The sequence below is a fragment of the Vulpes lagopus genome, chromosome 24, assembly GCF_018345385.1.
Source record: "Vulpes lagopus strain Blue_001 chromosome 24, ASM1834538v1, whole genome shotgun sequence".
Classification (NCBI taxonomy): Eukaryota; Metazoa; Chordata; class Mammalia; order Carnivora; family Canidae; genus Vulpes; species Vulpes lagopus.
Genome location: NC_054847.1, coordinates 10,264,894 through 10,280,609, shown reverse-complemented (window position 1 = coordinate 10,280,609; position 15,716 = coordinate 10,264,894). Strand labels below are relative to the sequence as shown.

The following is a 15,716-nucleotide window of genomic DNA, read 5'->3' as shown; positions in this document are numbered from 1 at the left end:
AGTGTTTAATGAAAGGACAATGGAGGTGTAGTGCTGTGGGCAAGGTTAAGGGAGCCAGTGAGGGACAGTGAGGTAGCAGGGACTAGCAACTAGCAAGTAGAGGGCAAAGACTCTCCCCTTGACAAAACTTGAGCTTAACTCCTCAGAGCCCTATTCTCACCTAGGCCTGGATCTTGGCCCCCTCTGTCTCTGGCCTGCCCAGCCCGGTCTCAGCAAGAGTCCCACCGTCCTCAGCTTAGTAAGAATCCCTCCAACTCTTTTTCCCCCCTCCAACTCTTGATAGCTGACCATCTTTGATATCTGGTCAAGTTCCTCATTCCCCACCTCTGCTGTCTCAATCCTGGCCTGCCTTCAGCAAGGATCCTGTTAAGTCCTGCTAGCAAGAATCCCCCACTCTTGATGTCTCCTCTTAGTGATCTTCCATCCACTGCCCCCTCATCCTGCTCCTAGGCCATAAATCCCCACTTGTCCTTATTGTGTTCCAAATTGAGCTGGGTGGGTCTCTCTCCCCTATTGCAATACCCCTTTACTAACTGTCTTGAATAAAGTCTTTCTAACCATTTTAACAAGTGTTTACTAACTGTCTTGAATAAAGTCTTCTAACCATTTTAACAAGTGTTAAAATGTTTTCTTTAACAAGGGGCAAGGAGAAAAAGCAGCATCCCAGAAGTGGGCAAGAACTGTCCTAGAGTCACCCTAGGAACTTAACCAGAAAGGGATGTGGCCACTGTTAAAACTGCGGGGGTGGGGGTGAATGGGTGACGGGCACTGAGGGGGACACTTGACGGGATGAGCACTGGGTGTTATTCTGTATGTTGGTAAATTGAACACCAATAAAAATTATTTAAAAAAAAAAACTGTGGCCCTGGAAGGGGGTTAGGTGGTCAGATAAATACCCTGACTTCTCTTCTCCTGTCCACTGATCTCCTGGTGATGTCTCCATTAGCTGAACACAACCCAGTGCCAGAGACAAGACAGGCATATGAGAAATAGAGAAACTATTCATACAGTTTACCTGCTGGATGGAGAAGGGATAAAATGGATTTGGGAGGGAGGAGGCAAAAGGAGAAAGGATAGCCCCACTTGGAAATCTTATATCCATTTAACAGATGAAGAAAAAGAGATGTGATGAGACTGTAGCTCAACAATCACACATTTGGGAGGTAGGCTCGCTGGTACCAGAACTCTGGACTTTGGGTCCCCAGCCTTGAATTGTTTCCATCCCACACCCCTTACACCCAACTCTAGTGATGGAAAACCTCAGCAATTATTTATTATCATTTCACAGTTCTAGGGTTGACCTCAACCAGGCAGTTCTTATTCAAAGTCTCTCCCCAGGGCACCTGGGTGGCTCAGTTGGTAAAGCGCTGACTCAGGTGGTTCAGATCATGACCTCAGGGTCATGGGCTTGAGCCCCGGATTGGGCTACAAGCTCAGTAGGGAATCTGCTTAGGGCTCTTTCTCCCTCTCCCTCTGCCCCTTTCCCCATGCTCTCAAATAAATAAATAAACAAATCTAAAAAAAAAAGTCTCTCAGGGTTGCAGTCAGACAGTGGCTAGGACCAGAGTCACCCTAAGATGTGCCTGGTCAAATGTCTGGGGCTGGAGCAACGGGGGCTCCTCATGTGTCTCCCACTGTCTGTGTGCTTTCTTCACGTGATCTTGGTGACAGGGAGCTTCGAGAGTGGCTCATGATCACAAAAGTGTGCATCCCAAGAAAGAGCATGTGGAAACTGTATTGTGATTGATGATGCAGCTTTGGGAATCACACAGTGCTGCTTCTGTTGCTTTGAATTGTCCATATTACCAATTGATCTATCATAGTTGCTAACTCAGAAAAGGTACTGGTGAGCCCTGGCACACTCCTCAGCCAACTGGTTGGTAGGGTGGGGATCCCCCCAAGACAGGCAGACAAATTGAAAGGAGAGCTGCTGGCTGGGTTTGCTAGCATTATTGTTCAACAAACTCCGATAAACTCGCGGCAAGAGAAGCCAATAACTCAAGAGACGAGAGTTCGGAAAAAAGAAAGGGAGAGATTTATTTTGGGTGCCTGCAGCAGCAGGGAGGTAGCAGGCTCAACCAACCTTTCCAGCCCTCAAGATGTGAAGTGATTTGATGTTTCAGTCCAGGAGCAAATGGCCAAGAAAGAATTCTTGAGACATTTTCAGTGCAAGAAAGTTGTTTTTATTAAAGCACAGGGACAGGACCTGTGGGCAGAAAGAGTCGCCCTGAGATTGTGAGGAGCAATTGATTATATACTTTTAAGTTAGGAGACAAAGGAAGTTTCCAAAAGGACTTTCATATGTTAAAGAAGACTCTCAGGATCCTGGAGGCCTGGCTATTGTCAAGCTAAGGTTGTTTTTTCCTCTAGCAAGGCATTAATATTAAGATAGTTGGGAGTTCCTGGAGGAATGTCAAACTCTGCCTGTCTCAAGTATTTGTCAATGGGCTGCAGGTTATTAGGAAATTTAATTTTATCTACATTTCTTTTGTCTTTGTTCTCCACATCAAGATGGACATCTAGGGTTTATAGAGAGAGATTGGGGTGTGTGTGCAAGAAAGCAGGCAGAGAGCACCTGGTCATGGGTGGGGGTCAGTATGTGTTCAGCACTTGATCATGGTAGGGAAGGAGACATTGGGGTGTGGTCTTCTAGGCATTCCATTGCTATGAAGGCTTTTCTGGTCTGGCAGTTGGAATGAGGTCATTGCAAAATGTCTTGTCAATGCCTCAAGAAAGTGTGATAAGAAATAAGCAGAATAGGTTTAAGTTAGAGCTGAATTAAGAGGTCTTTACTATTTCTGGTTATAACTGTTGGGGGTCTATAGTTGAGCAAGAGGGCTCACTGACATCCAGACAATCAGAAAAGCCTGCCCAGGTTCAAGGGAAGGCACCATACACTCAACCTCTTGATGAGAGAATGAGAAGATTCTAGAAGAGCTTGTGAAACCACAAATATCATTATGGCCATTGTGGGGAAATGCCATACTATACACCCTCTAAACTGCATTATAACCCCCATGAGTGATGAAGAGGGGCTATCTCTCTTTTTTATTTTAAAGATTTATTTACCGGGGGGGGGGGGGAGAAAAAAAATAAAGATTTATTTACCAATAAAAGGGGGAGAGGCAGAAGAAGAGGGAGTGAGAGAATCTCAAACAGACTCCCTGCTGAGTGTGGAGCCCAGTGCAGGGCTCAATCTCCCAACCCTGAGATCATGACCTGATCTGAAATCAAGAGTCAGGAGCTTAACCAACTGAGCCACTCAAGCACCCATCTCTTTGATTTTGATGATTTTCTATCTAGATCTTGATTCTAATCCTTTTCTCCTAGTACCCCTGCAGGTAGAGTGGGGCATACAAACCTAAGTCGTGACCACCCCAAACTCTAGAAGTTCATGTTCTTACACAGTAGTTTAGAAGTTACCCCGATGATGGAAGATCTTATATTTGATTCTAGGATAACTAGTTCTCCATTGGTTACATACAAATATTCTTATCCCAGTGAGACAGAATGTAAGGGTAAATACTGAAGGGTAACCAGAATATGGGACCCCAAATATGCCACTTTGGTCGTAAGGATTATTTTGAGCCAAAAGCAATTGAGAACTAGCGGCCACAGGAAAAACTCTTTACCCACTTCCCCTCCCCTTTGCCTAATGATAAAGTATAAATATGCCTTTTTGTAAAGGAAATTTACACTTATAATGGAAATTTCCATTTGTTAAAAAAAAAGTCTATACCAGGAAGAGAGCTATGCACCCAAGACAACTCGTATTACCTGAGAGACTCTTAGCCACATAACAGGACAAACCTTATTTATCATACATTTTCTCCCTTCCTCTTCCTATACTTGCCTCCCCAGCCTAGAAGCTCCCAAGCCCCCTTTTCTTTTGCTTAGCCTAAAATGATAAATACACTATGATCATCTGACCACCTTTCTGAATCTCATTTCCTTATTAAACGTCAGTGCATCTGCAGGTCATTACAACTGCTTTTGCTCTTGTTCATCTGTCTTCTAACAAATTGATTTGCAATTGAACCCGGGAAGGTAAGGATAAAAGATTTTTCCTCCCCTACAATACAACCCCCCAAAAGCTAGATTTTAAAAATCTCTGGTGCCGGAAGGGAAAGAGATCTTTTCTCCTCTTCCTTCTCTTTTAGTATTTCCTTTATAAAACTTGTAATTAGTGGGAAATCTCCTCCACCTTTCTGAAATGTATGTAAATCTTTTTAAAAGTGAAATAAGCCTATTGCCAGCTTTGTGTCAGAAAATGTTTTTCTTGAAGGCGTTGGATCCATCTCCATGAAATGTGGATATAAGGCATGGTGATGCCCCAGCTCCCTGTCACTGTGGGAGGTTAGCTCAGACATTTGGCTCCAAGTTGTAATTTCCTGCTTGTCAAAAAGATATGAGAAGTTTCATTTTTCCTTTGGATAAAGACAATTAACTTGTGTGTAAGGGATTGTTTGTGCCAGGCTCTATCAAACGGTAAGATTTTTATTTGTCTTTGCCATCTCTTTGTGGATTGTCAATGATGCACATCTCAGTCTGGTTTAATGCTTAATAATAAAACTGATTCATTTTTTCTTCATTTTGTGAAGAGGGTTCACTTGGTTGACTAGAGATTTTATTTTAAATTACTTCTCCATTAAAATAAATAAATAATAAATAAATAAATAAATAAATAAATAAATAACTTCTCCAACAAGAAATTACGTTGCTTTTTTTGCATTTTTTCCCCGGAACAATAAACACTTGTTAGAGAACTAATTAAGCACATTCATTCAGTGAATATTCCTTGAGTACCTACTCTGTTCCAGGTGACTGTGCCAGAATGATAGAGGCCTAGTGCACAAAGCCTGTGATAATACAATTGCACCCCCTCCCAGGAGGCCAAGCAAGATGATGGAAGCTGGTTTGCAAGACTTCAGAGACTTGCACAACCACATAGTGAACAATCTGATTGGTCAGCTGAAGTAAGCAACTGCAGAATGTATGGTGGGATGATACCGTAAACTATGATACATGCTATAGCAGCATGTACCAAGGGACCAGACCAAACCTTGTGGGTTAATATATGAGGCTGAGCCATATCAGTCACCACTCTTACAGGTAAAATGTAGTTGAATATTGATGATTTTATAAGGTTAAATCGGGTTTTTTTAAAGGGTTTTATTTATTTGTGAGAGACAGAGAGAGAGAGAGAGAGAGAGGCAGAGACAGAGGCAGAGGGAGAAGCAGGCTCCATGCAGGGAGTGCAATGTGGGACTCGATCCCAGGACCCCGGGATCACAACCTGAGCCAAAAGCAGACACTCAACCTCTGAGCCACTGAGGAGTCCCTAGATTGAACCATATAGGGACTCCTGAGGGGCTCAGCAATTGAGTGTCTGCCTTTGGCTCAGAGCATGATCCTAGAGTCCTGGGATTGAGTCCCATGTCTGGCTTCCTGTGAGGAGCCTGCTTCTCCTTCTGCCTGTGTCTCTGCTTCTCTCTGTGTGTCTCTCACGAATAAATAAAGCATTTTTTAAAAAAGTTCAATCTAATAGACATTGGATGGTGTGTCTGGCTAGCCTCCATTCTCCCTTCTTCTGGTACAAGGATCTCTCTTCCTCTCTCCCACTCTCAGACCTTGTGGCTTCAGTGGGGCTTTCACCTACAGCAGCCTAGGGGTGAGCACATGACCCAGACCTATGCGAGGAGAGGCACCTCCGCCAAATAGCCACAGTAGCCTGTTCAGGAATGGACACATGATTGATGCTGGGCCAATAAGAGGGGCATCACCAAGACCTATGCATTAGCATTATACTCAAAACTCATAGCAAGATGGCAGCCCTCTCACGTCATGAAGAGTCCTGGTTGAGAATGAAGCCAACATGGAGTAGAGAACCAAGAGACAGAAAGACAAGATCCTAACACCATCCTCTGGCATCTAGATGTAGCTGTGACTGAAGTCTCTCTTGATAGAAGAGAGACAGGTAGATAGAAAGATTTTTAACTTTTACTTTTGAGTTCATTCTGTTGCTTGTAATCCATTTCTGTCACTTAGATCCATTTCTGTCACCTGTAACAATTTCCTCTGGCATATGCTTAAGGAAGGCATCCCAGAAAAGTGACATTTGAGCAGAAGGGATTGGTTTGGGGGTAAGGGATGAGGAGAGCATTGGGAAGGCGTGAGAAATTGGCTGTCCCTGGATCTCTGGGTTTAAGGCCTTCACCAAATGACCACACCAATGAAATGAACTTGTTCTGCCCCTTCAGCTGCTCAATAAACCAAACAAAGAGGTCTGTCCTCTCTTGAATGTGAGCTTTTCTGGAGCCGAGCTAATGTATTATTGATGAGCCATAAATAATGGGGCAAGGATGATTTTCTATTCAGTGCTCAAGTACAAAGGTATAACACTGACATTTTAATGAGGTTTTTATAGTCCAGGCTCACTGTTTACACTCTGGAAATGTGGGCTGGCTTTCTCAGGAAAGCAGTTTTCCTTTACTTTTCTTATTTTCCCTCTCCATTTGTCAGCATCCTTTTAAATATTTATATGAAATATTATCATTAAAACAGGTCAAATAAAAGAGAGCAAATAAAACCATATCTGAAAGACAATGTTGCCAGTGTTCCCAAGGCCTTATCTTCACTGGAGGGAACAAAGAAAGATCAGGGGGTACCCTGACTCCCAGAGCTCCCCACATTTCTGCCTAATTAGGCAGTTTAGCTTGGCATACAGAAAAGAAGCCGGCAACAAACAAATCTGGGTTCAAATCCTGATTTAGGCATAAATTAGCCATGTGACCTTGGGTAGTCACTTTAGCCCTCCAGGGCTAAAATCCTCATCTGTGTAATGGGGCAAATAATCCTGATTTTTCAGCATTATCATGAGGTTGAAAAAAAAATCAGTGCAATTAAATGGTCTGCATGTACAAATTGAGAGGCATTTGGCTCCATATAATAGACAAACCAACTCAAATTGGCTGAAATAGCAATAAGGATGAGTACTGGCTCACGTGATTGAGTGTCCAGAGACGGAGCACACTTCAGGGTGGACTCATGCATGGTTCAGGTTCTGTTTGTGCATGGTTCTCATGGTTCTGCCCTCCTCTGAGTTGCATAAGCTAAGGCTGGTAGTAAGATGACTACAGCAGTTCTGTACCCCACCACCTAGTCAAGGCCCGAGCAACAGAGAATGTGGTACTCTCTTAAGATACTGACACTTCTCCGTTGAAAGGTGGACTCTGTTGGGGAGGAAGAAGTTACTCTACCTGTTGACGTCCTTCTAGCTACACTAAGAATCTAATGAGCATGAGACAGAATAACAGGAGAAAATCAAATTTCATATCATACATCCAGGGAATCCACACAGATAAGACATTCCAAAGACAGGCAAAATAAGTTACATATGTAATTCTGGACCAAGGAGAAGGGGGTAGGGATCTGGGACTTCAAAGGGAAGCAAAGCAATTCACAGGAAGATGAAAATGAGTAAATGTTTGGTAAACAAATGTTTGCTGGGCCCCTCAGGACCAAGGGGAGTTGGAGGACTTTGATCAAACAGGCCTTGCTAGGTCCCTCCCTGTCTGCCATGCCTAGTTCATAGTATAACATAGTTGCCTATGGTGATAGCTCCCTTCCCAGAGTAATTCCTCCATCTACATTCTTTTCAGGCAGTTGAAGAGGCGATAAAGAGCTTTTCTTCAATCTGCTGGGTATTTATTGCTTTTTAACTCAAAATAATCTTCATGCCAAAGTGGCCCATCTTGGAGTGGCCTGCCCTTGGTGCTCCTTTTGGGCCCCTCTCTGGGCCTCTCATGAATAAATAAATAAAATCTTAAAAAAAAAAAAAAAGAAGAAGAAGCCATGGAAAGCCCAAGAAAGAAATCCTTCAGCTGAGTGGAAATTAGCCAAGTTTCTGTTTATCATTGCAGCAATCCCAGAGCTTGTAGGCTTGAAACGATAACCATTTTATTATTTCTCGTGATTGCTGGGGTCAGAAATTCAGGCAGGACAGGATTGGGAGTTAAAGCAGTCACAGACCCACCTACATTCAAAGGGAGAGCAAAAGGACCCCATGAGAGGGGCATCAGAATTTTTAGCCAGCTTTTACCCATTACACCAGGCAAAGGGGATGTGGGAGGGGGGATGAAGCACAGGCAGGGGGTTTGGTGAGAAGAAGGTGGAGAGAGAAGGCCCTAAGTAACTTCCTGTAGAGCCTTAAAAATTGTGTTAAGAATTTTACATTTTCTTTTCCATTCAACATGAAGACATTGAGGAGTTTTAAGCAAGGAAATTAACTGTTCCTCCTGTGCCGCTGAAACTTCTAGTTTATAGCTTCTCTGCCTGTTTTCACACCATTTCATTGACTTAGTTTGGCAGAGGCTGGGATACCTTTGTATTCTGCTCACTGCAAACTCTTGGTAAAATAAGTAAGAAATACATAAATGAATTGGTTAAATAATTGCTCATCGAAGACAGCTGTGATTGCAGGGCATCAGCTTAGTGATTCTCAAACTTTAATATGTCTGTGAATCTCTGGGGGATCTTATTAATATGCAGGTTATGATTCAGTAGGTCTGGGGTGATCTGAAATTCTGCATTTCTAACAAGATCCGGTGCACACAGTTCACGTTTTGAGTAGTTACTGTTTAGAAATCATTGTGTGCCAGAATGCTTTCAATTCAAAGAAAGAAAGAACGGATGCAGGTACCAGGCAAGCAAAGGTGAGATTATGTCATCCAGGTCCAGAATCTTCTTCCTGTCTCCTTGCTCTGCCAATCCTCCTCACCAGTGTCACCTTCACACTCAGGTCCATTCTGGCTTCTGATGGCTTCTGCACTTCCAAAGAATCACTTCAGGATATTACAATGTATTTATTTATGTCTCTTTCTTAGGAGAGAGGAAGGCTTTTCCAGAGGTTCCTCAGAGGCCTTTCCCTAATGTCTCTGTGGCCAGAATTGGTTATCTACTCAACAGTAAATCAGTTGTAGGCAAGAGGATGGGGAGTTCCATGACTGGTGTAGAATGATCAGTCTGTACTGCTGGAAGTGGGGTCTGGGGAACTGGGACTGGGAAGAAGTCTGAGCAAAGCTGGAGGGTGGGAGTAGACAACCAGCAGTGTCCACTACACTGTCATACTCAATTTGGTGAATTGCACAGAGATCTACATATTATATCTAGATCCATATCTATGTATCTATTTTTATGTCTATGTTTACATATAAAATAGGAAATTTGGCACTTTTTCTAAGAAAAAAAAATTAGGACAAATTAAAAAGTGTTACCCAATGCCCATTAACCAGTATACGGACACAAGCATTAGATGATTTAAGCTGGAGTGGAAAAGTCTGGGGCTGTGGGGAACAAAGTACTTATTCTAAAATCTACAGCCTTGTTGGGTCAACAAAACAGAACTAAAACAACCTACTAACATAGACAAATGGATTTTTTCACCCACTTGACCAACAGTTACTGGGTGATCACTATAAACAAAGATCTGGGGACGCCTGGGTGGCTCAGCGTTGAGCGGCAGGACGTGATCCCGGTGTGCAGGATCGAGTCCCACATCGAGATCCCTGCAGGGAGCCTGCTTCTCCCTCTGCCTATGTCTCTGCCTCTCTCTGCGCCTCATGAATAAATAAATAAAATCTTAAAATAAAAATAATACTAATACAGGGAGTAGGGGAAAGGTATAGACAAAACAAGATGGTGATTTGAGCCTTGTTACAGATGGCTGTTGAAAGTGCATCATAATACTCGGCCTACCTTCGCGTATGTTTGAAATTTACCCTAACAGAAAGCATAAAGCAAAGCTTATTGAGGTGCTCAGGGATTCGGGGAAGGGAGGTGTTCGGGAAGCCCCGCCCACTGCCCTGGGAGGCCCCGCCCACTGTCCTGGGAGGCCCCGCCCCTGGCCCCGCCCCCTGCCGCCGTCCGCTCTCGCAGGGTTCCAGTTTATAGTGTCTCCCGACTTTCTCACCTCTCCGCGGGCACCCACTGCCCTCGCACCCCTAAGTCGCTCTCTCTGTTCTTCCCCAGGCCCCACAGACTGCTCCGAGTCCCCAGAAGTCACCCGCGGCCTCCGGACCTGGAGCCGCTGCCGCCCGCCCCCCTCCGCCCCACGGCCCTGGCGGGTTTGGTAGCGTCCGACCGCAGACCACACCCCCTCCCCGGAGCGCGTCCGCGTCGTCATGGCGACGCTCCCGGCGGCGGCCGGCGCCCGCGGAATCCCGCCCTGGAACCATCTCCCGTGTGAGCAGCCTGGGACCTGGGGCCAAGGGGCCCCCCTGGGCTGCCGCTGAAGCAGCCGGAACCCCGGGCGGGTGTCCAGCCTCCGGTCAGCCTGAGCTGGGGTCAGAGGAGAGGTTAAGTGAGGATTGGGATGGTGCGTGGGTCTGGGGTCGACCCCTACCCCCAGCAGGTGATGGAGTAAAGGGGCGCTGAGGGGAGCAGGCGTTTGGCTGGGGTAAGAGGGCCTGCCGGGTAGAGGATGGAGCGAGGGGACCAAGGGTGGGGGGTGTGAAAAGAGACAAGGCATCACCCTGGAGTGAGTGAACTGGGATAGGAGCTCTGGTGAGAATGGTTTAGCCGCTAGTGGTTCCTGCCCGAAGTACCTGCAGGGAATTTGAGGGACCCGAGGAGAGGGAGCTGGGAAGTGAACTTGAGGCAGGTGCTGACCCGATGGAGGGGAACCAAGCAGGTGTGGTGGAGGCTGTGCTGAGGAGTGGGGAGTTTTCAGAGATGCTAGGGAGAGGGAGTGGGAGTAAGGGGGAAGGAGAAACTTTCACAAAATGAAAGTTAAGAAAGTTAAGTACTTTCTTCAGTGTACTCAGTGTATTTTGCTTGATGTTGTGGACTGTGGGGAATCTAAAGCTATGACCTTCTCCAGAAAAAAAACAAAAAACAAAAAACCAGACACATAAAGATCCACATAGGATTCACGTTCAATCTCAGTGGCATCACAGAACTGCACTCCCAAGCATGTACAGGGACCCCGAGTTTAGAGACTTAGCTATGGAAGATAGCAAGGTGTGTGGGCTCTGTAAAGTGCCATGTGCACAGCAATGAATCATCAGTACCGATGAATAGTAGAGGCAGCAGTTGCTAAAGAGTGTTGAAGAGTGTTGAGGTCGGTGTGGACTTTATGAAGAGGGTAGAGTTTAACGTGGATGTTAAGGAAAAAAAAAGTCTGGCAAAGGGTCCACATGAAGGGAACCCTAGATCCTGTGACAGAAGTCCTAGAAATCCCCTCTGTTGGTGCTAGAGGAGGTCGATTGGCTACTCCACCTCCTCATCACTCCAGAGACAGGCACATGAAGGTAGCTCAAAAATGCCAGTGTCTGATTTCTAAAATCAGAGAGGGAGATAAACCATGAGGGACTCTTTAGAAAACAAAGGGAGGGTCGCTGGAGGGATGTGGCTGGGGGAGATGGGGTACTGGGGGATGGATGGGCATTAAGGAGGACACATGATGGGATGCGCACTTGGTGTTGTATGCAACTGATGAATCACTGAACTCTACATCTGAAACTAATGATGTACTGTGTTGGCTATTTCAATTTAAATTAAGAAGTGTATATATAAAATAAAAACAACAACAACAAAATGCCAGTGTCTCCAAATATTAAAGGGTTTCATGATCACATGCAATGAAGAAACCAATTTGGAGAAATCTCAGAAGAGGCCTGTTGAATGATTTACTTCAGCATTTCCCAATTTTATTTGACTAGGAGTGCCTTTATTTTTCCCTTCAGTTTGCCGCTCCTCATAGCTCGAGAGCATCTCAGGACTACATTTTGGGAAAAGCTCTTTTTTTGTTTTTTCTAAGATTTTACTTATTTATTCACGAGAAACACAGAGGAGAGAGAGAGGCAGAGACACAGGCAGAGGGAGAAGCAGGCTCCATGCAAGGATCCCAACGTGGGACTCAATCCCGGGTCTCCAGGATCACACCCTGGGCTGAAGGCAGCGCTAAACCGCTGAGCCACCCGGGCTGTCCCATTGGGAAAAGCTCTTGAGGAGAATTAAGGACCATGGGTGGGTTTGGAGCAATGACATGTTATTGGGTCATGATGTGTGACACAAGATTAATAGGACATCCCAGTGTGGGAACGGAGTAGCAGGAGAGGTAGGGAGGTAGAGAGGGTCTGGTTCACAGTAAATCATGCAGTCACAGAGGTACATTTGTCAAAGACTGAGGAAAAAAAAAAATATGTGTGTGCTTTCTCATGCTGCCTCTGTTTTTTTTTTTCCCCAGGAAATGACCTTTGGCTCTAAAAAGAAGACTCGTTTTTCATGATAAAATGGCAGTGGTGAAAACCCCCAGCAGAGAACTAAACAGTGTGGAAGAACCTTTTACTAACATATCCCCCCTCCTTCTGAAGAGCCTAGTGGAGGAGCCCAAGAAAAGAACAGAAGTACCTAATCACCTTCTAGAATCAAGTAAGTGAGTAGAAGAGAGATTTGCTTTACAATTTACATCTTCCCAGAGGACCCAAAGTCCAGAAAGTGTAATGGGATTTTTGGTGCTGATTTCTCTATATTGTTTGATAGGCTCACAATAGCTTTTATTATTCAGAACAATGGTTCTATTTAGGTCCATCTACTCACGTGGTAGAGTTTTGTGGTGTAAATGAGTCACCAAGTTGCTTCCACTTCCTCAAACATCATACCTATCTGTCCCCATCGCCTTGTTCCTCATCCTCGGCAGGTCACTAGGATATCATAGTGCTCTCCTCTGGATCACCCTTCACACCCTGTCAGTTTCCTTTGTGGAATCATGGCTGGCTCTGTCCCTATCTTGCTCAGGTACTCTCAGCAGTTCCCCATGCATATGGAAGAGAGTTGCATTTCCTTCACTTGACATTTGGCTCCCTCTGCTGTGGCTGTAAGACTGCCCACCCAGCACTATCCTCCTGTTCTGGCACCTCTCATCCACAGCTCCAACCACACCATTACTCCTCCTCTTTCAAGACAACACCCACCTTATACCACCTTGCCTTTTCCCATGTGCATCCCTTCCATTCCATGCATCTGGAAAGCCTAGTAAAATCCTCTAGCTTTTATATAAGAGGTTAATCATTTTGCCTACATTATTCTCACTTAATCCACACACATCAACCTCCGTTTTTATTTTACTGTTGGGGAAGTCGAGACTCAGAAAGGTCAAAGGAATTCCCCAAAGTGGCACAGCTGGGTGGAGAGGTGGTGTTCAATCACAGTAGCCCAAGTCCACCTCTCTACCATCACACTAGGTTACTTCTCACATCTTTCCAGGCCCTTTGAAAATTCTGGAAATGTAATATTTTGGTGTGGCTCTTGCCACTGTAGAACCTATTGAGTGCAAATTAGTATATTTGACTATTTCTGGGCATTAACAGAAAAATACCTGTTTGATGTCTATTTTTCAGCCCTAAAAACTGAAGGAAAATGTTCAGCATTTAAAAAATTTATCAAATAATGTTCACTTCAATACTTACAAAATGATCAAATAACCTAGAGAAATTACCCATCCCCCAGAAACATCATCCTTACCCCATTCCAGCCTTTTGGTCTGGCCCAAAGCCGATGACAGTGTCAGCTCACCTGGTAAGGAGCAAGAACACCAATCGTTCATATGCACTCCAGATGTTTACAAGAATCACAGTAGGCTAAACAATGCGGGAGGGTGTGTGTGGCTCATAGGGTTTGGTGATAGCCAAAGGTGAAAGGTCATGACTTGTAAGAAACCAGACAATGCATTGGTGTTGAGGAAGGCAGTTTAGTGGTTGGAATCCAACAGACCAAGGCTTGATTTTTAAACTACCAGCTATGGGCAAGTTGATTAATCTCACTGCGTCTCAGCACCTTCACCTGCACAATGGAAATAGTACCTACTGCATAGCGCTGGAGTGAGGATTAGGAACAAATGCCCGGCATAAGCAGCGGAAGCACAGAGACAGTTGTGTAGTGGGTTCTCAGTGCCGCCCCTGCTCCTGCCTAAATAAAGAGCTGGGAAAAGTCCAAGTTAGATCTGGACACTCTTGTGAGATCGGCTGTTTTAACCTTGTTCTCAAAACTGAAGAAAAAAAGAAAGACATTCACATTACACTAATCCAATTTGAGACTTTACTGTCCAGAGCGATAATTATTCAGAGCTTTACAATTATTCTATCACATTGTAATTCTATTCAGAGGAAATCAAATGATAACCGGTAAATACACAGTAACAAAACTAAGCAGTTGGTGTTTGGATTCTTTGAACTGTGCGTTCATTACATAATAAGTAATCTCAGTGTCATATGGAGCAGCAAAGATAGGGTGCGTGCTCTTACAAGCTCGTGTTTTATTATGAAGACTTGTACAAAATGTGAAGAGCTGATTATTTTAGTAGGTAATAAACAATACATGAGAATTTGCATTGTGATGATAACATCTCCCAAATGATGTGTAAAAATAGAGGGAGAAGCAGTACAGTTCATTTGGAATAGATCATTAATCTTGTTGACAGCTGTATCCTCTGTTTGAAACTTTCATATGCTTAAAATATCCTAAATTAAAGAGAGCCCACATTAATAGGATCTTCATTTATTTAATATTTTCTTTTATGTCTCATCTCATGGTGTACTTATCTACATTGTTTTTATAGAGGTTTATGCAAATCTTCTGAAAAATAAGGTCATACAGGCAAAACCTGGCATATTGCATTTTGGAGGCTATCAAGTAGACAAACAACACCAACAGATTCTGGTAGGTATTTTTTTAAGTGGGATAATTAATCATAGTAATGAAATGACATGAATGTTCTGCATTTATATTACTCATTCATTTAAAGAACAGCAGCACCTGCAGAAGTGCAGATGTTAAATTGGGCCAGAAAGGGGGTTCTAGGATGAGAAATTCTTAAGTAACACCAGTGTCCTTGGAGAAGCTACTTTCCCCCTTCCAAAGGCTCCTCACAGCATTCTTTCCCAAGAGGTGTCATGGCTAACTGACTCTTAGAGGCTAGGAACTAGGAACTACGCTTTATGTCTCACATGATGCAATTTCATCCTTTATACCAGCTCTGTGGAGGTTGTTCTATTATTCTCATTATATATGCGAGGAAACCAGGATTCCAGGAGGTTAAATAGTTGGCTCAAGAATACACAGCTAGTAAGTGATAGAGACCGACTGACTCTTAAGCTGCCCTCTTCCAAACTAGTGCCTGCTTGGTCCAGCCTACACCACCAGGGAAAGGGGTATTCCTCTTCTAGGAGGCTCCAGTGAGCTTTCTGTTTCACCTGCTCAGGTCCAATGCCCATGCCTAAATCAGCCATTCTGGTCAGGTCTAGAAATCAGATAGATTTTAGCCATGTCTGGGTGGCAAGGGTCAGCTCTACTGAACAGGTTCCAGAAGGGACATTTAAAAGGATGGGCTGCAGTCCACCACAGAGCTTCCTGGGTCCCCTTCATTGACCTGCATGTTCAGACTGGGTGGGTTCTGGGTGGCTATAACATTCCTAACCTCTATGCTTATAGGGACCTGAACAGTTGTTTTTTTGTTTGTTTGTTTGTTTGTTTGTTTGTTTTTAAGAGAGAGAGTAGGGAGGGACAGAAGGAGAAAGAGAGAGAGAATCTTAAGCAGGCTCCATACCCAGCCCATAGCCTGATGCAGGATTTGATCTCACAACCCTGAGATCATGACCTGAGCTGAAATCAAAAGTCAGATGCTTAACCGACTGAACCACCCAGGTGCCCCAAGACCT

General features: G+C 44.3%; 1 protein-coding gene across 1 annotated transcript in view; it reads left to right on the top strand.

Annotated features, from left to right (window-relative positions):
• Window positions 1–10,250: 10,250 nt before the first annotated feature.
• Window positions 10,251–15,716, top strand: part of CFAP221 (cilia and flagella associated protein 221) — a 101,173-nt gene continuing 95,707 nt past the window's right edge. Inside the window, exons 1-3 of the mRNA XM_041739858.1 lie at window positions 10,251–10,456; window positions 12,248–12,432; window positions 14,618–14,718. Of these exons, the coding sequence (XP_041595792.1) occupies window positions 12,294–12,432; window positions 14,618–14,718 (240 nt within the window). The 5' untranslated portion in view covers window positions 10,251–10,456; window positions 12,248–12,293. The remainder of the gene's footprint in view (window positions 10,457–12,247; window positions 12,433–14,617; window positions 14,719–15,716) is intronic.